This window comes from Rousettus aegyptiacus, unplaced genomic scaffold (genome assembly GCF_014176215.1).
Source record: "Rousettus aegyptiacus isolate mRouAeg1 unplaced genomic scaffold, mRouAeg1.p scaffold_m13_p_16, whole genome shotgun sequence".
NCBI classification, from domain to species: Eukaryota; Metazoa; Chordata; class Mammalia; order Chiroptera; family Pteropodidae; genus Rousettus; species Rousettus aegyptiacus.
The window spans coordinates 40729496-40751791 of record NW_023416291.1 but is presented as its reverse complement, the minus strand read 5'-3'; the positions used below and the strand labels follow the sequence as shown (position 1 = coordinate 40751791).

The window sequence follows — 22296 nt, the reverse complement described above, 5'->3', positions numbered from 1 at the left end:
GACATGTGATGTGTATTCTGAATGCATGGGCATTTCCCATGGAACCTGAGAGGAATTCGGCACCTCACCTGACCAGTGGTAGCGATGCCACTGCTCCTGGGAGATAAGACCCAGCCTCCTGGCCTCCTGGGCTCCACAGCGAAGCACAGAGGTCAGGGTGATGTCCTCGGGGCCATGGGTCTCCCTGGTGCCTGAGGCCCGCAGCACGTAGGTGGGGGGCACCGCGTTCTCGTCCCTCTGGAAGCGGTGAGCCACCAGCTCCAGGTCACCTGGCCGGGAGGTCAGCTGGGCCTTCAGAGCCTCCCACTCCTTCTCCTCGATGAGTGTGGGGGCCAGACAGGGGCCGTACTGGTCACCAAGGAGGGCCTGGCAGAGGGAGGGTAGAGAGGGGGACACAGTTTCAAATCTCGGCTCTGGCATTTAGCTCTGTAACCCTGGGTGAGGCACGCCAAGCCCCTCAAAATGAGTCTGGCCATAGCACCATGGCGATCACTACAGTAAGGAGTGCAGGCAGAGACTTACAGAACCTGCGTGTGGAGGTACCTGAGAGCGTGGGACGTGGAACCGGTAAATTCGCAATCTGGTTGAGCATCAAGTATCACAGAATCTTTTACTTGGGAAACTCTTTCTGGTAGCTGAATACTGGCCTCCCAGAGATATCTGGTCCTAATCTCTGGACCCTGTGAATGTACCTTATGTGGAAAAAGGCTCATAATGGTTAATTTTATGTGTCAACTTGACTGGGTTAAGGGACACCCAGAGAGCTGGTCGAACATGAATTCTAGGTGTGCCTGTGAGGGTATCTCTGGAAGAGGTTAGAATTTGAATTGCGGATTGAACTAAGCAGATGACCCTCCCCAGTGCAGGTGGGCCTCACCCAATCCATCAAGGGCCCAACAGAACAAAGAGAAGGAGGAGGGGCGAATTCCCTCTCTGCTTGAGCTGTGACCTCTGTCTTTTCCTGTCTCTGGACATCGTCCGTCCTCAGGTATTCAGACTCGGATCAGGATTTACACAATCAGTCCCCAATTCCCAGGGCTCAGGGCTCAGACCGAATTATGCCACTGGTTGTCCTGGGTGTCCAGCTTGAATATAGCAGGTAGTGGGACTTCTCAACCTCCATAACCACATGAGGCAATTCCTACAATAAATGTCCTCTCCATGTCTCTATCTCTGTATTTATCTCTATCTTCATCTATTCTATACTTATATCTCTGTCTCTTTATTTCTATCTATCTATCTATCTATCTATCTATCTATCTATCTATCATCTATCTATTTGTATCCTATTGGTTCTATTTCTCTGGAGACCCCTGACTCATACAAGGGTCTTTGCCAATACGATTAAGTTAAGGAATTCGAGCTGGGGAAATTATCCTGGATTATCCAGTTGGGCCCTACATGTAATCCTAAGAGTCTTTAATGAGAGATAGGCAGAGAGAGATTTGACTCAAACAGAAGAGAAGATGATGTGACGATGGAGCCAGAGATCGAAGTGATGCAGCTACAAGCCAAGGGATGCCTGGCACCTCCAGAAACTGGCAGAGACAAGGAAAAATTCTCCCTGAGAAATGTGGGGAGGAGCACACCCCTGCTTACACTCCGATTTCAGACTTCTGGCCTTCAGACCACACGAGAATAAATTCTGTTATTTTAAGCCAATCGGTTCGTGATCATTTGTTAGAGCAGTCTGGGGATTCCCATACTCCCCCCGTCCCCTGCCCCATTGTACACGAGAAAAACATGCAGCTTCTCATATGTCGGCATTGGCTTGTTCTAGGAATAGAGCTGTGACAAGAGCTGTGGCCTCCACTGGCTCTGCCCAGATCTCACGCTACGATGTGGCTCTGGGGGCAAAAAGGGCCCAGTGAGGGAAAGGCGAAGGTGAGTTTCGAAAGTGCAGGAAGGACCTCATTTTTATTTAGAATTTTGCTATTTTGTTCCCTACGGATTTCTTGGATTAAATTTGATATTTTTAAAAAAACATTTCATTAAAACATTTATCTCGATAACTAAGGTTTTTGATGCCTCCTTACATTTCATGCTAGAGGCGAGTGTCTCACTCTCTTCACCCGAATCCCAGCCCCTATGGGCAGCATTAGAGCTGCAGCAGGCTTCAGAAAACCCAAAGCCCTGTTCCCTCTTTGTTAGATGTGGAAACTGAGGCCCTGGGGATGGTGCCAGATTGCAACGAGTCTGAGGTCATGGGTTTAAAAAGGCCAATGGGGGTAAGGGCGGGGTCAGGTCCAAGGGGGGAACCTGAGTTCTAAACACAGTCATCCCCTAAATATTTAGTGACAGCTGCTCAAGAGACAATGGTGACTAAGATGGTCGTGGTCCCTGCCTACCTCAACCTTGGACCCCTAACAGGAGAGGCAGCTGTCAATCCAAGAATGGCACCAATGCCAAGGTGTGGCTGACCTGGTGCTGGGAAGAAAGGGTAAACGTGGGTCACATGTGGAGTCAGGGAGATTCCCCTGAGGAAGTTAAGGATCAAGCTGTGGAATAAGATATGAGAAGAGTGCCCTGGCAAGCAGTGGAAGCAGCATGTGCAAAGGCCCTGTGGCTGGAAGTACAGGCGTGTGTGAGCAGTGGAACCAGCATGTTCCAGTGCAGGAAAGTCCGGGGGCTGACGCACCCACAAGGAGGGAGCAGTGGAAGGAGGTAAGGCAAGATTTTTTGGGGTGTGGTAGGACCCTGAGATTGTGGTCCTAGTGCTGAGAATACTAGGAGGCCCTCTCTCTCCCCTGACATGCTTGGAGAAAGTACAAACTGGAATGCAAGAGAATTAGGCCTAGGACATTGGCCCCGAGATCTTGAGTTTCCTCATTATAAAATGGAAGCAAGCAGCCTTCCTCTCTTCACTGAATTGTTCCAGAACATTCCAGAGGCATGTACCTGGGAAACCTGGATAAGTGGAATCTGTGATGATGGGATGTTGAAGAGGATGCTGTTATCCTTCCCGGGGCTGTCCCAGCAGTGACAACCCCAGAGGAAGAGGAGAAGTAGGAAAAGGTGTCGCCAGCCAACCACAAACCAGATATCGTAGGAAGGAAACGTGTGGTAAAAAACAAAACAAAACAAAACAAAACAAAAACCTCATGTCTGTGGCACTAGAACAATGGGAGCAGAAGGAGTTGGAAAGACGATCACGAAGCTGTCAGGAGCGATCGTCTGGAGACGCTGGAGCTTCTGGTGCCCCAAGAGACCTCCGGCCTCGAGAAGGAAGTGCCTGGGGATCAGTCCCCTGCCATGCTGCCTAATGACTTATTTACCAGAGAGAAGGCTCTCCAAGGGCCCTCAGTGCAGCTCCAATTTTCATGGAAAGTCCCCCAAATCAGAACCACTGGAGGAGAATGAAGCTGTGACTCAGGTAACAGAGGGGAGATGCCTGGCACAGGAGAAAAGCAGGAAGTGGGAAGAGGTCACCCGGCTGCCCAAAGAGCCCTTCCGGAAGGACTCGTACGGTCCCTGGGCCGGTGAGGCCTGGGGGAAGCCCAGAGATCATCCTCCTGTCCCCCACGTCACCTGGAAGCTGCGTTGTGCTTTTCGCTGCCTGCAATTTGGGTTGCAAAATCAAATTCCCCCTGGAGTTATTTTTCTCCCCATCTCACTTTTTTCTTTAAGAATTTTCTTTCTTTTCTTTTCCTTTTTCTTTGAAACTTAACAAAACGATCAATCATCAGGGAAAGCAGGTGAAAAGATTGAGGGAAAAATTGTGAGAGAGACATGCAAGCAGGAGCGTAGAAACTTCCAACTGTTAGAATGCATTTTAAAGCAGTAATAATTAAAACGGTGTGGTTTAAAACACACACACTTCCAGTTACAACATAAATAAGTAGTGAACACTGCTGTATGGGACGTTTGAAAGTTGCTAAGAGACTAGATCCTGAGAGTTCACACCGCAAGGAAAAAATATTCTTTTTCTTTCTCTTTTATTTTGGGTTTGTATGAGATGATGGATGGATGATGGATGTTAACTAAACTTATCGTAGGAATCATTTCACAGCATATGGAAGTCAAGTCGTTTTGCCTCACACCTTAAACTATACAGTGCTGTACGTCAGTTATAGCTCAACAAAGCTGGGGGGTGGGGTGGGGACAGAGTGATGCCAACATACCAAGGGAAATAGAGAGCAAAAGAATGAAAACGCAAGGCCAGTTGTAGAGATAAAACTTAGTATATAGTAAAGAAAGCTTCTCGCACACCTTGCCCAGACCTTCGTTTCCTTTAGGGAGACCTAATGTCTCAGGAACCACTAGAACTTTCCACACCCCTGGATGTGTTCTCATCCACGCTTTCCATTGTGATGGCCGCTTGCTATTGCAATGTGGCTGACAGGACTGAGAAACCGAAATTTTAATTCTACTTCATTTTACCTAATTTAAATCACCGCATGTGGTCCCCGTAGCTACTGCACTGGGCTGTGCAGTTCTCAGGCCAAACGGGCCTCACCTAGTTCTCTTTATTTCCCTAGAAAAGAGCTTTTAAAATGGGGCCATCTTCTCCTATATTCTACAGCCTTATCTCCAGGAGAGGTTTAGAGGATTTGTCTTTTGATTGGGAGCTGCTCAGAGGTTCTTTGTGATTAAGGTATATCGGGCAGAGATACTTCAATGGCTTTTTCCCTCTTTATTTTCCAGGACAGAAGTCAGAAAACGTTTTCTGTCAAGGGCCAGATAGCCAACATTTTCACCTCTGTAAGCCTGACGGCCTCTGTCTCAGGGGCTCAGCTCTGCAGTTATATGTAGCTGGAAAGCAGCCATGGACCATAGGTAAAGGTGCATGGCTACATGATGATAAAGTTTTATTTATGAAAATAGAACTGGGCCGGATTTGCCCCATGGGCTATAATTTGCTGATTCCTGCCCTGGGATTTCTGAGCTAAAATGGCATAGTTCTTAGATGTATCTGGAACTTGGAGGTATAATAAATAAAAACTCTGGAATATTATTTGTCGATCAGAGTCCAAGCAGTTCATTACTAACCGGGGGTTGTTTTGGCCACAAAACAGGGCAGTTAGCTGAGAGGGGAGGAGAAAGGGTTAGAGAAAGTTTTTCCCTGAGGCAGGCTCCCGATAAGGCTACAGATGAGAGGGGAAAAACGCCAATACCCTGTGAGTTTCCACCTTTACCTTGGATTTCCAGGATCTCAAAGCTCCAGGGATAAAATGGATGAGCTGAGAAAGTTGGAGTGAACACTCTGCTGCTCTCCAACTCACTTGCCGTGGTACTTGACTGCTAATGTCTGGATCCCAGCTAGCTCTACAGAAAAAGTTCTGCGAACGATTAGCAATGTCTGCCATGGGCAGGCTATGGAGATTGGGTACAAGAGCAGAACTGCCACCCATATCCCGCTGGTGGGATATGGGAAGCAGGGCCCATAACCTGGTGCTAGAAGGAAAAGTAAGAGCAACCCCATCCATCTGAGAGACTCACAACAAAAGCTGGCCCTAGGGATGTTTTCCGACACCGGTCAAGCTCTTCCAAGCAGAGTTCCGTGGTCATGTGGTGAGTGGCCTCGGTGTCCCGAATACCCCACCTCAGATCAACGACCTGGAGACGACAAGCGTGGGTTTGTCAGGGAGGAGGCAGAATAGGTGATATTTTCAATTCCCTTCGGCAAAGGCATTGAGTTTCTTTCAATAATTTTTGACAGCCTCTCCCCAAAGGGGGATATCTGAATGAAAAGAGCTTGAATAAAACTCATGACCCTAGTATAATTATGAGAAAAATATCAGGCAGACTCAGGTTGGGGGCATCCTGCAGGATGCCGGGCCAATCCTCCCTAAGATTGCCAAGGTCATGAGCAACAAGACCAGGGAGCCGTTCCAGGCTGGCGGAGACTGGCAAGACGTGACAACTAAAGGCAACGGGGTTCCCCGGATGGGGTCCTAGACCAGATAGAACTGGTGACATCCCAGGTCACATCAGGAGATTGGTTAATAGCAACATACCAGTCTCAATTTCTTAGTTGTACAAAGGCACCCTAATAATGTGAAATGTTCACATTCAGGGAAAAACTGATTGAGGAGTGTATGGAAACTCTGCACCATATGCAATTTCCCTGTAACTTTGAACTCCAAAACCAAAGTTTACTTAAAAAACATTTTTAAAAGTTTTTTTAAGACCTTGGGCATTTTCAAACTGTTTCTCTTAAAGCGAGGACATGTCCACACTTGTTCTCAGAGCTTTCTTTGCAAAGGAGGGTATGTAGTTTGGCCAGAATCAGATGCAGGCAAAGTTTCCTTGGCAACCACACGCTTGCAGTCCATTTTTGTCTGCTAGCTGGAGGGGGGCCGGGCAGAATGGCTGAATTCAAGTAGCAAAGCTGACCCTGTGGAAGGCTGGGATGAGGAAGGGGGGCGGGTATAGGACTCAGAACAGAACAGACTTCACCTCCCTAAATCAGAACAGAATTTGTCTCCCTAAATTCTTTTCCCAGAGAGATAGAAACATCAATTCCTAATGAATTACAGCATAAGGTAGATGGTCCATTACTGAATGTGACTGGAGGAAGAAAGAGAGAAGGAAAAAGGTCCGCCACCAGATTCAGGCAAGAACCTTCCTCTATCAGGGCCCCGTCTTCGAGGTGAGGCTGTTTACAGTGCTCATTGCCTCGCTGGCACCATGTGACCATTAAGGGATGGGCACAGGCATTTCATCGGTTCTCGCGGGTAGGTTTGCATTTTTAGTGCCTCTGCCACTGAGCTGTGTTTCATGCTCCATGGCAGGCGGAGTTGAATTTCCAGCACTGCTTCTTTCTTAGTAATATATCAGTGATGGTGTGTCTTATAATCCGGGGGCCTTTGATGTGCTGAATTGTTGTCATAGATGGCAAAGAGGCAGTATCTATTGAAGCTGAGACTCCAAAGACGGTTTGTCAGTTTCTGCATCAAAGCGTGCAAGCAGTGACGTCCCCACCGAGGGGAGGGTTGGTGTGAGAATCGTAGGAGAAGCAGGAGACTCTGTTTGAGGCCGTGGTGACGGTTCCCAGCAGCTACACCATCAGCATTCCAGAAAAAGGCCAGGCCACCTCGAGCCTACGCTGTATATCCCACAGCCACCTTAGACTTGCCAGAGGTTGCTCCAGGGCAGGGAAGGCCAAGAAGGCAGGAAAAAAAACCACACACACACACAAAAGTAACATGCCCAAGGAAGAGTCTGCTCATAGCACTGTCCCACGGGGCCTGTGCTGACCGCACTGTCTGCGGCCATAATCCCTCTACCTGCCTTTTCAAAGGACTTTTATCCCCTCAGCCCATTGCCAGGATCAGCTACAGAACTTGAAGGGTCCACTGCAAAAAGAAAATGTGGCTCCCTTGCTGAAAAATCATCATGAATTTTAAGACTCAACAGGAAAGTATTAAACAGAGCACAGAGCTAGGGCCCCATGTCACTGCCTGGGTGCCACACCCTTGTTCCCTAATTTCCAAGCAGAGAGAACTGGGGCATTGAGGAATGGGCAGGCAATTACCTCAAACATGAGGCCGTGCTTCTGGCAGAAGGTCTGCACTTTGGGGTACGCGGTGCTCTGCAGGGCCTCTCTCTCTGCGTCCATATCTGCAAGGCATGGAGGGTGTCAGATGGCAGAACCCAGAACTCTTCCCCAGCCCACGGCTCTGCTTTAGGCTTTTCTGCCCCCACCCAGGCTGGAGCCCTTCGAGGCAAATCAAAAGATACAAAATCATGAGGTAAACCTGAGGAGACCAACCACCTCGATTGCCTGGGACTTTCCTGGTGTGGGCACAAAAAAGCCCACATCTCAGGAAACCCTTCATTCCCAGCTAACCAGGCGGTTGGTTGCCCTGGGTTAGGGTTTCCAGATAAAATACAGGCTGCTCATCAGAATTCATGTTTCAGATTAACAACAAATAACTTGATAGCATAAGTATATCCCACACCATGCACTATTTGGATAAATTTGCATTTCTGTTAACCCCTGTTCAATTTGCACTTCAGATAAGTAACAAATAATTTGTTGGCATAAGTATGTCCCATTTCATGCGATATTTGGATGCATTTGTGTATCTGATAAACCCAGTTCAATCTGCATGTGAAATAAAAATATTATTTGTTAGCATAAGTATGTTCCTTCTGTACACTATCTGGGGTATATTTATAGAAATGGATTATTTATTATTTATCTGAAATTTAACTGGATGTCCTTGTTTTGTTGTTTTTGTTTTTTGCTAAATCTGGCAGCCCTACCCAGGGTAAACCTGGATTCTAAGATCTTCTCCACCACTGACTTCACCGTGTGGCCTTGTGCCAAGTGCCAGGATAGCCTCAGCTTTCCCCCTCCCTAAAATGGGGTGATGCCTCTGCCCTGCAGGGCTGCAAGCTCCCCAAAGTCAAGAACCTCTTCTCGCCTTGGCCATTGCTGACTTCTCGGCATTCTGCACAGGTGCTCAAAAAATGTTGATTGAACCTTTGAATCTTACAAATAAAAACACCAAAGTGTTAAAAAATTTGTTTTCTCCACGTGGCCATGGGGAGGCTTTGTTAGTGTCCTTAAAAGACTCCCAAAGCCAATGGTACAAGGAAACCGTCCAGGTCCTGCCATGGTTGCTGAGTTGGACACCAGTCTTGGATCTGTCCCTACCCTCCTCCCCTCCCATGCCCAGCTTATAAATCTCACAGGTTATTTACGTTTGTCCATAAAATATCTACTGGAAATTTTCTTTAGATGTAGACACTACTAAGATCAAGGGCACAATGGTAAATGAGACATATAGAAATAATGCAGTATGCCAGAGCTGGCCCCTACTGGCTTGAGAGAGCCGATGACTAAGTCTCCAGGAATTCTGTGAGCCAGTTGTTGATATGGCCATCATGAAAAATTAAATGATATGAAAGTACCATGGAATACATTATAGTAAAAGCAGAGATCGCAAATGCTCAAAACTCACGACTTCCAAATTATTTTACTAGATTTGGCCATAAGCTCCGCTCTCGAGTTTGTTTATTGCTATTGTTTTCGTAGCAGAAAAATATAAGAGGGTAGGGGGCCCCCACGCAGCTCCGCCTCGCTCGCGCTTCCGAAGTCACACTGGCACCTTGGAATGGACCCTGGTGGGAGAATTTATACCATAGAAATTGGCAGACTGTACAAATCAGGTGTTTTATGGGTTTTTGTTTGTTTGTTTTTGAAGAATAGGTTATTAAACATTTGCCAGCAGACCAGTCTATGTAGTTTTCACCCTTGTGGAGCTCGTAGTCTGGTGGGAGGACCCAGGCATTAAACAAATACATAAATAGCTACTTTGGGGCTCTGGGGCTTCAGGGTTCCAGGATCTGCCAGAACCCAGTGTGACCAGAACATGTGGGTAAGGAGAGGATCATATGCGAAAAATTGGGGAGATGAGTAGAGTCCAGTCATGCGAGGCCCTATAGCCATGGGAAGACTCTGGCAGGTTTTACGCCTAATGGGTAGTGCGCTCGTCATAAATTTTAGTTGCAATATCATGTGCCATTTACGGCGACCCTATCAAGTCAGGCTCTCAGCCTGGATTATCGAAGAAGGAACAGAGGGTCTGGGAGGCTCCCCCTCACTGGTTCCCACGTGGGTCACTGGCTGGGCTGCATTCACATCCGGGTCTCTTCGAGGACCCCGTGAGCCATGTCCATTGCCCTGGCATCTCCCAAGAGTACTCACTTGCCTCTAAAACCCAAGCCCTGCTCCGCCCCTTACCTGAGACCGTGGAGCTGATGAAGATGGCCACGCTGCTGGGTGGAAGTGCTGGGAGGGGGCCTGCCTGACCCTCGAGAAGCCGCCGGCGGGTGCCCGGGCTGAGGGGACCCACGTTCATGCTGGACAATCCTTCCCCGGGAAAGGGCATGAGTCTCAGACACCTCGCACCAGTGGCTGGGTAGCCTTCCTAGGAGGCCACCTGGGCAGGGCCATCTGGAGTGGGGTACCTGTCTCACCTTCTAAGGCCCCCTCGGTGACCTGCAGCCCAGTCACCTCCAGAGCCCCAGGGGAGCTGAACCAACTGCTTTTACGGCTCTGCTTGCTCTGCAAACACTAATAGAGGGACATTAGACAGAGGGTGCCCGGTCAACGCCCCTGGATGTTGGCTACTCCAGGAACCGGAGCCTTTTGCCCCTCAACCAACCAGCTCCTCGCCCTAAGAGCTCAGCGGTCGCCACAGCAACTGTGGTTTCTTGGTGCTCAGTATTGGGGCCCAGGGACTAGCCAGCCTCTCCAACACCTGGGTCCCCTGCGGCTCCATGAAAGTTGAGCCTGGGCCCAGGTGTGCAGAGGGAGGCTATGGGATGTTGGGAGCCGTGCCCAGCCCCGGCAGGGCGGGCCAGAAGAATGAATACTTAACAGAACTCTCCACCCAATCCTGTGCTCACCGACCCCTCCAGTGAGGTCTGAGCATTTTGTGTGCTATTTAAACCAGCAGTTCTCAACTGGGGGCACCATTCTGCTCCCCATGGGACACTTGCAATGTCTGGAGACATTTTGGTTGTCACGGGGGGAGGGAGAGTTATTGGCATCCAGTGGGTGGTGCCCAGGGATGCTGCTCGACACCCCACAGTGCACAGGACACCCCGCTACAGAGTATTTTCTGTCTTCAAATGTCACCAGTGCTGGGGAAACTGAGAAACCAGCTTTTAATCAACTCTAGCCAGATCTCCTTGCCTGGAGGAAGCCTGATAACAAGGGAGATTAGCAAGTCTCCAGCGGCAGTTAGGAGCCTACCCATATCCAACCGAGCTGGGCTGTTGGAAATCATCAAGAGGTACCGCTTGCAACAACGTGAATGGACCTTGAGGACATTATGCTAAGTGAAATAACTCAGACGGAAAAAGACAAATACTGTATGATCTCACTTACCTGTGGAATCTAAAAAAGCCAAACTCACAGAAACAGAGAGTAGGATGGTGGTTATCAGAGGCTGGAGGGTGGGGAGGTGGGGGAGATGCGGAGATGATGTTGAAGGTCATGAACTTCCAATTATAAGATGAATAAGTTCTGGGGATCGAATGTACAGCGTGGGGATTATAGTTAACAATACTGTATATACTTGACAGTTGCAAAGAGGGTAGATCTTAAATGTTCTCGCCACCATAGAGGTGTTAGTTAGCCTAAGGTGGTAGCCATTTTGTAACATATAAGTACATCGAATCAACATTTTGCGCACCTTAAACTTACACAGTGTTATATGTTGATTATATCTCAATAAAGCTAGAGAAAACATAATAAAAGACATGGGCTGTCTGACCAAGGAAAGACCTTCTCACAATTAGACCTTATAGAAAATGCCCTGGTGATCTGAATCCTGCCTACCCACCTGTCGATATTAACAAAGCACAGACAGAAGGAAGGTGTACCTCGGCGTCCATGGGCCTGGTGGGAATGCCGGCTCCTCCATGGACCGCCTTTCTGGAGGGTTCAATCAAGCGGCCTCTCTCCCGGGACATCAGCTGCGTAGTCTGTGAAATGGGAGTGAGAACCACTCAGGGCTCGGCTAGGGGAAGGACAGCAAGGCACTCGCCTCGGGGACAACCCATCAGGAAGTGCAATGTGCCCGAAAATCAAGGCGAACGTCAAAACGTCCATGATGAACAAAATATGCACAAGGCGTTTGGGAAACAGGTATGTGAAGTCCCCACTTTACATGCAGGCACTCAGTAAATAGTGGTATCAGCTTAACCCAACAGTTTGAGCTTTTCTAGATCTTTTCCTACTCTGTTTCAACTTACCTTCCTTGCCTTGTCCACCCAGGAAAGATCCTGATGTTCAGGGGTCCCCAAGACCACGCTCCGTTTCAAGAATTCACTTAGAAGAACTCACAGGATTCAAAAAGGCTGTTCTACTCACAGTTTGTCACAGCGAAAGGATACAGATTAACTGTAGTTGGCTTTGGGTGGAGAGTTTAGAGGTCTTGATTGTAAGGGAAAGTTACTTTTCATCATACAGGTGTTCCTGGACTTACAATGGGGTTAGTTCCTGATAAACTCATTGTAAGTTGAAAATATTTTTAGTGAAAAATGCACTTACTATCACACCATAGAGTATCTGTTGTCTACCCTCACGATTGCACGGCTGACGGTGGCTATGGCTCCCTGTCGCTGCCCGGGAGCACAAGAGAATATGGTAACACCAATCGCTACCCCAGGAAAAGATCAAAATTCAAAATACAAAGAACTGTTTCTACTGAATGCATATCACTTTTGCACCACCGTAAAGTCAAAAAATTGTTAAGTCAAACCATCGTCAGTCAGAGACTGTCTGTATAAGTTTTTATAAAGCTTAATGCTACCCGTTTAAAATACTTTCAATTTTAAATACTAGTAAATAACAAAAAGGATGCATGCTGCTAATCTTTCAGAGCTCTGAAATGCCCCTCCTAAATAAAACATCTACACTCGAGGTCTCTTTCCTTTTGTAAATAAAATGAATGAGGAAACAGGCTCAGAGTGAGAACTTTCTCACTAGCCTAGGAGCACAGAGTTGGGGAGTGAGTGTTAGTCTGGCCCCCTCTCCTTCAGGGATCCCCAAAGCCAACCTGGCCATCCGGCCACCTTCCCACAACCCGCCCAGACCTTCTGGTTACCCTACTGACCTCACTGAGGCCCCAGCTCCGGGCTCCAGCGTCGGTCTAGGCTTTATCTTAGCCTTTTCTCATCAGTCTCCTGACCTCGAATTTGCCCTCCCCCAAACCCGTTTCTTTCCTGATGCCTCTGAATCCCTAGTACATCCTTTGGATGTGACTCTACTTCAGTGCATGGTCATGTCCCCTTGATTATAACCCTCTGAAGTTCATAGGAGGAACAGAAGATTTTGACCTTAACATTCACACTAGGCTCTTTTTCTCTTCCTCTAGCTCAAACTTTTTTAATCGCAGCATGACTGACATTCAGATACCCCCAATTTATTTCACCCTCAGGGCTTTGCGCATGCCACAAATGCTCTATCCTGCACCGTTTCTTTCACATTTCAGCATATGCGCCACCTCCTGAGAGGCTCTCCTTGACCATCTCATTCCTCAATGACCTCCCAAGTCATTCAGACGCCATCAACCTACTTTAATTTTTTCCACAGTACTCACCACCAGCTGATGTCTCTTTATTTGTTTATGGCTGTTTCTCCTGAGAATATGTGAGGTCTTCCACAAGTGCGAGGGCCTTGTATGCCATGGTCAGCATCTGGCACATAGTAGGTGCTCAGAAAAATAACTGTCACATCAACAGGTTCACCCACAGCCATCCATCTTTCTCAACTCCTGTTTGCCACTGCACATAACTGAGCAGAACTGGACTTCCCCAGGAAGGACAGAGGACCCTTTCAGCAATGGCCTTTTGGTTTTCCTTGGGAGCTCCAGCCTCCCTCTCACTCCCGCTGGTGGCAGAAGGGCCAATTTAGAATCCTCTGGGAAAGTAGGTTGGAGAAGAATGTTTTTTGAGGTTTGGTGCTGGCCGGAAGGCAAACCCCTGGCAATCCTGGTAACTTTTGTCTTAGGTACTTCACAGGTCTCTCCTGCCAATTCCCCCAGTGACTAGAATAATAAAGAAATTGTGTGGCTCTCAGGCCCCAGCTTAGCTGGGCACTTAGCCAGACTTGGCGGTTAACTGTTGTGTGGCAGGCTAATCCGATCGACATAGCAGATGCCATTTGTTGAGGGTCTGTGAGGTGCCATCTGGTTGGTGTTTGACATCGGCGGTCCACACAACCACCCAAGCAGCAGGTATTGTGATCCTGTTCCACAGATGAAGAAATGAGGTCCAGAGAGATGAGACCCCCTTGTGTGGGCCACTTGACCTCTTGAACTCAAGTCTTCTCAACAATCTCCTGGGTTGGTAAGAGAATGAAATGCACGTTTATTAGTGAGCCTAGCACCATGTGTGGGTCATGCGAAAAGCCCACAAAATGCCAGCCATGATTGATTACTCGTATTATCAGGCTTACTCAACAAGTGGCAGGGACAAGAATTGATGCCTCCTGCACCCACGCTCCAGCAAGCGTTAATGAAATGTAAATCCTTAGAGCAGGTTTCCCAACCTCTGCACTGCTGACACTTGGAGCCGTATCATCCTTTGGGGCGTCTCATGCACTGTAGGAACACCCCTGGCCTCCACCCACTAGATGCTAGTAGCGCCTTCACTCCCGACATTGCCTACCATCCTCTGGAGAGCAGAGTCCCCGCCTCCACCCCCAGTTTGGAACCACTGCTCTATCGTGTTACATGTTCATGTTACTGTACTCACTCATGCTGCTAGATATTGATAACTCTTAAGTTTCAGTTGCTAATGTACATACTGTCTCCAAGACTTCCAGCGACCTGGGGACTTCAGTTTGCTTCCCTGGTTCACCGATTATAAAAATCAGCTTCAGAGGAATTCAACAATTTGTCCAAACTGAGCTGTGAGTCAGATCCATTTGTCAGCCACTTTGGAATCTGTGAGTATTAAAGAATTGGCAAAGTTTTTAAAGCGTGATGATGGTATTGTGGTTAGATTTTTTAAGAGTTTTAATCTTTTGGAGACGTATACTAAAATATTTACAGAATAGTTAGATATGAAGAATGACTGGGATTTGCTTAGACATAATAATCCCAGATGGCAAGGTGAATGGGCTGGGGTTGGCCAGGGGTTGATAGCGGCGGGTGCTGGGGCTGGAGATTCATTATACATTTCTGTTTACTTTTGTGAGTATTGAAATTCTCTACAGTAAAAGTGTAAAATATTCTTCCATCTGTGCCCTTAGGAAATAGTCATGATTATTTCGTGTTGAATAGTGCTGAGCCCAAGGCCAGGAGATTTCCATAACTCCTCTGCCATCCCCGCAAGTCTAACGTTATCACTCCCACCTTAAAGAAGAGAAGTCCAGGCTGAGAGGTTAATAAATGGAAATACACGCTCAGCCGAGAAGGAGGTGCCTGGGCAGAGCATGAGCCAGGAAGCAGCGCCCCCTGGAGGCCAGTGCTGCGGCTGCAGCGTGAACGGGCAGAAGCCGCGGGAACACAGGGCGGGGTGGGAGGGGGAGGCAGCTGAGACACTGTCCTGTGGCACAACATCTAGGGGACACGGCCCAAAAAAACAAAAACAAAAAATCAGCAGTAAAGAGAGATAATATATTTCAATTTTTAAGTTGTGGTGAAAGGATAAATATTTTAATGCAATATTTTGTAAAATCAAAAGCTGTGCTGAAAAATTCACAATGAATGACATATCACAATTTAAAATACAGTGAGGCAAGTGAGGGGGATATGCAAATTGGGGCCTGATCTTATTTTATTAAGATTTTTATGTTTTGTTCACGGATTTTTTTGTATTGGTTTTGATTTTTTAAAAATATTACTTTAAAATATTATTTACCTGCAAATTAAAACCACAATGAGTTACCACCTCAGGCTCACTAGGATAAGTTTAATTTTAAAAGTAGAAAAAAAAACAAGCAGTGAGGACGTGGGGAATTGGAACCCTCATGCATTGCTGTTGGAAATGTAAAATGTTGCAGCCACTGTGAAATAGTCTGGCAGAGCCTGAAAAAGCTACACACAGAATTAACATATGATCTAGCACTTCTGCTGGTAGGTAGTGTCAACCAATGGTGTTGACACCTATTCAATGCCAACAAGAGTCCCCAATTTGGGGTGTGATGAAGAAGGACAATTTACTCAGCGCAAACTGCTCAATTATGAAACAATGACAGGGCTATGAGGCAACCCCTCCCAATCCCCCGCCCCAAGGAGGACCTCTCCTGGTCCCTGATTGGTCCAACCTCACGCAAATGAGGACTCCAAATCCTCAGAGCTCCAAAGGTGCAAAAAGCACTGTCCTGATTGTTTAGAATGGAGCCACTCTGATTGGTCAGCGAAGATGCTAATGGAGAATATAGGTGCATAGCTCCAGTTGGATGGGGAAAATCTTAGTCCTATGGTTTAAAATATGATTCCAGGAACTACTTTGTAAAGGTTGGCTCAGGTGGCAGGAACACAGTGCAGGCAGGCAGTTCAGTGAAGGTGGCAGGCAGCCTAGTGCAGGCTTCTCCCTAAAGGGCCGCTTTCATGAGAGGCCCCTATTCAGAAATGGCTGCTAGGCTGTTTTGAAATTTGAGCACAGTTAGCCACCAGGAGCCCTTCTTAGTAGGTATCTTCTTTCTCAGGGCTGAAATTTATACTCAAGAGAATTGAAAACTAGTGTTCAAACAAATCCTTGTATATATATATGTGTGCATAGCAGCACTATTCACAACAGCCAAAAGGTGGCAACAACCCAGGTATCCATTGATTGATGAATGAATAAATGAAATGGGGTCCATCCTCACAAGGGAATATTATCCACCCATGAAAAGGAATGAAGTACTGATATAAGCAACAACTTGGAGAACCTCGAAGACATCATGCTGAGTGAGAGAAGCCAAACACAAAAGGCCACATATTGTGTGATTCCATATATATGAAATGTCCAGAACAGGCCTGTCTGTAGAGACAGAAAGCAGATTAGTGGTTGCCAGGGCTTTGGGAGAGGGAGGGGAGATGGGAGTGACTGCTAATGGGGACAGGGTCTCCTTTGGGGTAATGAAATGTTCTGGCACTGGATAGAGGTGATAGTTGCACACATTGTGAATGTACTAAGTGTCAGTGAATTGCACACTTGAAAATGATTCATCTTATGTGAATTTAACCTCAATTAAAAAAAATAAATTTAAATAGGAAAAAAATTACCTCGATCACTAATTTGTTTTTGTTTTTGTTTTTTTGTACCCCCAAGTGTCTTGCCCAAGGTGAGTGCCTCTCCCCAGTTCTGGCACTGCCCCCACTTCCCTCTGGATATGGCCGCTATTACCACGGGGAAACCATGTCCATTGTCTATATGTCCATTGTCAGTATTTCAAATTAATCACGATGTGGTTTATTTAATGTAAGCCTCATGCCAACCCTTCTTGGTGACTGCATGTAGCCACCTGATCCCCAGACTGGAAGTGCCTGGTTCATTTCCTCTCCTGGCTCCTCACACTCAACCTAGCCTGGCCAGGTCCAGAATGACTGTCCACTGGAAATCAACTGTCGGCCTCACTTTTACCCCATGGTTCCTAAGTTTTGGGGGATCACAGACCACAGTTTAACCTCCTCACTAAAAACTTTGCACCTTTTCCTAGAAAATTACGTGTATGCACTATTTTGCCCATAGTCTCAGGCACTCCACAGTACCTCTAATTTCTGCACTGGGATGCGGGAAGGGCCAAGGAAGCCCAGGTTAAGATGCTCAAAGTCTGCCAAATACTTAGATTCAACTATTTATAAGAAAGAACAGATGGCATAATTTGTATATCTTTTCCCTGCTCATTCACCTTCTCGCATTATTTTATAATTTACATACAGTAAAACTGACTTTTCCTTTCAGTGGGAGTTTAAGCTGAGTTTTAGGGCATGCACAGATTTGTGTAACTACCACCATAATCAGGATACTAATTGGAGTAGCTCTACCATCCCCAGAAGCTCCCTCACACTGTCCCCTTTTGTACTCTGACCCCTCCCCACCCACGGGCAACCTCTGATGTGTTCTCTGGTATGATAGGTCCATCTACTGGAGAAAGTCACATGAATGGAATCAGACAGTGTGCAACTTTTTCAGACAGGCTTATTTCACTCAGAATAATGCTTTTCAGATCCATCCAGATTGTCCCATATATCAGCAATTCTCTCCTTTTCATGGCCGAGCAGTACTCCACTGGAAGGATGTGCCAGTTGCTATCCATTCAGGATTCTCGGATGATGAATTCGTTTCCTGGGCGTGCTATAACAAAGTACCACAAACCAGGGGGCTTAAAGCAACACAGATTTATTCTCTCGTGGTTCTGGAGGAAAGAAACCTAAAATCAAAGTGTCAGCAGGGCCATGCTCCCTTTGAAGGCCCTAGGGGAAGATACTTCCTTGCCTCTTCCGGCTTCAGGTGATAGCTGTCAACCCTTGGTATTCCTTGGCCTATAGATGCATCACTCCAATCTTTGCCTCTGTCATCACATGACCTTCTCTTTATATATAAGTTCAACTATCCTCTTCTTATAAGGACACCAGTCACATTGGATTAGGGCCCCACCTGGTGGCCTCATCTTAACTTAATGACATCTGCAAAGATCCTCTTTCTCAATCAGATCACATTCATAGGTACTGGAAGTTAGGACTTCAGCATCTTTCGGGGAGACACAGTTCATCCCATAACAGGTGACTCCATGTCTTTTTAATATTTTTCATGACAAAATAGGAAGTACATGTAAAGCCCTCCTACTGAACATTAAGTTCAATAGCCATCTCTAGGGAGGTACTTGAACAAACACTGGAGTCCAACTGGCCTTTTTTTTCAGGGAACATCATTTTTCTTGAAACATCTGACAAACAATGGTTCGTATTATGCCATTTGGCAGACGTTTTATCAAAAATGAATAAAATGAGCCTGCTATTTCAAGGAAAATAATTGTCGGTTATTGTCACCAAAGATAAAATTCCAGCTTTCAAGGGAAAATCAGAACTTTGGAAAATCTGTGTGCCCCGCTGTGAACTTGACTGCTTTCTGATACTTAAAGGTTTGTCTGATTAGATAGGTGGTGATGTTAAAGACTCTCTGATATTGAATAATGAAATGTGACAACCTCTGCATGACTCGGTAAACTAATATTTTCCAAACGACTAATGGGTGATATTACAATCATTGTCGGGGGTCCATTCAGGGTGCAAGACAGACCAATAGATTTTAATATAACCAAGTGTAGTTGAATGGGGCTGCTAAAATGAAACGTCCAAGTCCTCACCCCCCAAACCTGTGAATGTGACCTTACTTGGAAAAATAATTTTTGTAGATGTAATTAGTCTAGGGATCTCGACGTGAGATCATCTTGGATGACTCGAATGGGCCCTAAATTCAGTGACAAGTGTCCTTATAAGAGGAGAGGAGAAATCATTGACACAGAGGAGGAGGCTCTGTGACAATGGAGGCAGAGACTGGAGTGATGTGGCTACCAGTCGAGGATCCCCTGGAGCCAACGGAAGCTGGAAGAGACCAGGAACAATCTTCCCCTAGAAAAGATGACATGCAAACGCCTAGGGATGAGAAAGAACATCACGTGTTCTAGATGCTGCAAATCATTTGCAGAGGCTCCCTACTAAAGATGTAAAATTCAGATACAAGCTATAAGAGAGAACAAAATGGACACCCATATACTCGCCATCTAGCACACTTCTTTTGTAAAACAGCAGAAGGTAAATATTTTCAGCTTTGCAGATCAGTGTCTGACTCAATCATTCAGCTCTCTCATTATAGCTCAAAAGCAACCATAGTGATATACAAACGAATGGACGTGAATGTGTGCCAGTAACACTTTCTATTTCCGGACACTGACATTTGAATTTCATATAATTTTTGCACGTCATGAAACAGGCTTCCTCTTTTGATGTTCCCCCAACCACTAAAAAAATGTAAAATCCATTCTTGGCTTGTGGGTCATAAAGAATCAGGTAAGTCTGATCTAGCTTAAGAAATATAACATTTCCAATATATAACAGCTCCCTGTGCTCCACCAAGTTAAGTCTTTCCCCTTCTTTTCACAAAGGGCAGCCATGATTTTGCATTTTGTGTTCATCATTCTTTTGATTTGTGTAATGGTTTCACTGTATAAATGTGTATCCGAAAACGATATATTGTTAGAGTTATACGTTTTGGGTTTTTATATAAAGGGGAACCATGCTTTAAGTATTCCGACACAACTTGCTTTTTACACTCAAACATTTTTGAGATTTGTCCATGCTATAGTTTGTACAGTTTCAATGCTGCATAGTATCCTATTGCATAGCTATAGAGCAATTGATTCCTCCTCCTGTCGATGGACATTTGCATTGTTTCCAATGTTTTTTCATTAGAATACTCGGGAACGTTCTGACAGTATTTGAAGCCAAAGTTGAAGGTGGTCAGACTGATAGATTAGAAAAGGCACTGCCCCTCCCCCCAGCTATTTGTCAGGCAGTCCTCAGTTATAACAAGAAGAGGTCTATTATGGCTTAGATGGGGAAACTGAAGCTGAGAGCAGTTAGGTGATACCCACAGCCACACAGTAGTCATAGGTGTGGTGGTAGGCAGCCTTTAAGATGACCTCCGATGACCTCTACTTCCTGTTTTCCAAATATTCACACCTCCCAGCTCATGTCCACACTGTGGTCTCCATCTAGAATATAATCCAAGACATCTTTTAATCCTCCCTTGGTATTTCAAGGCCCCAGACAAATCTCTCTCTTCCAGGAAGTCTTCCTTGACTTTCCTTGACCCCTCTGAGTCCCCATGGCACTTCCTTCCCTCTCCGAAGAAACTCCTTGAGAGCAATGATAGGCCTTTGCTTCAGCAAATGTTTGTTGAATTAATTCACATCTACTCCAATGTTGTACACTCGATATTTGTGCCCACCTCCCAATTCATATGCCAAAATCGTAACTCCTAGCATGATGGTAGTTGGAAGTGGGACCTTTGGGAGGTGATCAGTGTTAGATTAGATCATGATGGTGGGTGCCCTTATAAAACAAGGAGGTGATGAGGGATCTCTCTCCCTCTGCTCTCCATTCTGTAACTTACAAGGAGAATACAGCTATCTGCAAACCAGGAAGAGAATCTTCACCAGATATCGGATCTATCAGCAATTTGATCTTGAACTTCCCAGCCTCCAGAACTATGAGAAATATCTGTTGTTTAAGCCACACGGTGTATGGTCATTTGCTATAGCAGCCTGAACGGACTAAGACATCTGATTATCGTCTGTTTTTATAGAGGACACTTGAGGGATGATGAGATGCCTGTCTGTAATGTGGTACAGAGTCAGAAATAATTCTCTTGGTTTTACTTCGTTAAATGTACTGTTCATTTCTTCTGTGAATTATCAGATATTCAGAGTTAGAGAGTCTTAAAAATCATTTAGTCCAGGGGGTGGCAAACTTTTTCTACAAAAAGCCAGTCGATATTTTCATCTGCATAGGTCAGACAGTTTCTGTTTCGATGACTCAACTCTACTGTTGTAGGTCGAGAGAGGCCATAGACAATACGTAAACATATGAATGTGGCTGTATGCCAATAAAACTTTATTTATGAACACACAGGTGGTGGGCCAGATTTGGCCCTTGGGCCATAGTTTACCTACCATTGACCTAGTCCAACATTTTCATTTAACAAGGAGGGGTTCACCCAGGGTCACACAACATATTAGGAGCAGAATAAGAACACTCTCAGGCCTGCCAACATCCTGCCTCTGTGCCTTCTCTGTGAACTCTCAGGCTGGATTCTAAAGGCTCAGTTAGGTGTTAATTTCCTCCACTAATTGAGCTGGGACTTTATCCAGAAGCCTCCAGGCAGGTACTAACCAGAAAGTGCAAAGTAAAAAGCAGTTACAGCCGCCTACATCTGCGGTAACTGTGGGATGGTAGGTAGCCTTACCTTTTGCTGAGCACCTGCTCAGTGTCAGACTCTGCTAACCGCTTCCTATGTGTGCGTCTACGCTTCCCCGAAGAGTCTCTGAGAAGTGAGGTGTAAAGAAAAAAGCATTGGCTTCGGAATAAGACAAGCCTAGATTTTAATTCCACCCCCAACATTGGTTCTCCAAGTTGCTTTGCCACCGAGCCAAAATTTGTTTCCATAAAATAACCCACTTCAAAGACATACTGTTTGTAAAATACCTGCTTATGTGCTTGGCATGTATAAGCACTTAATAGAAATTTCTAGGTGCAGTTGTGGCCTAAATTTGCTTATGAGGCACAGTGGGCACCTTCTACAGTGTCCCCTGTGGGTCCCCAACACTGGTACTCAAGTCTTTGTGCAATCCCTACCCTCGAGTGTAGCGGACCTGGGCTTTGCTTCAGATGAACAGAAGACAACAAAAATGATGGGTTGTGGGCCTTCCAAAAGTTAAAGAATTACTGTATGATCCAGAAATTTCACTTCTCAGTATATATCCAAAAGAATTGTAAGCAGGATCTTGAACAGATACTTGTACACCCATATTTATAACAGTAGTAGTCACAACAGCTGGAAAGTGGAAGCGACCAAGTGTCCATTGATAAGTGAATAGATAAACAAAATGTGGCCCATCCACATAATGAAATATTATATTATTCAGTCTTAGAAAGGAAGGAAATTCTGACACCCGCTACAACACGAATGAACCTTGGGCACATTATACTCAGTGAAATAAGCCAGACACAAAAAGACAAATACTCTGTGATTCTACTTATATGGGGTCTCTAGAGGAGTCAGATTCATAGAGATGGGAAGTAGAATGGTGGGTGCCAGGGGCTGGGGGAGGGGAAA

General features: G+C 46.0%; 1 protein-coding gene across 1 annotated transcript in view; it reads right to left on the bottom strand.

Moving 5' to 3' along the window:
• NWD1 (NACHT and WD repeat domain containing 1) overlaps positions 1 to 13566 on the bottom strand; it is a 53988-nt gene extending 40422 nt beyond the window's left edge. The window contains exons 1-5 of the mRNA XM_016157821.2: positions 13065 to 13566; positions 11344 to 11445; positions 7478 to 7563; positions 5440 to 5556; positions 69 to 366 (exon numbers count right to left, since the gene is read on the bottom strand). Of these exons, the coding sequence (XP_016013307.2) occupies positions 69 to 366; positions 5440 to 5556; positions 7478 to 7561 (499 nt within the window). The 5' untranslated portion in view covers positions 7562 to 7563; positions 11344 to 11445; positions 13065 to 13566. The remainder of the gene's footprint in view (positions 1 to 68; positions 367 to 5439; positions 5557 to 7477; positions 7564 to 11343; positions 11446 to 13064) is intronic.
• Positions 13567 to 22296: the final 8730 nt, after the last annotated feature.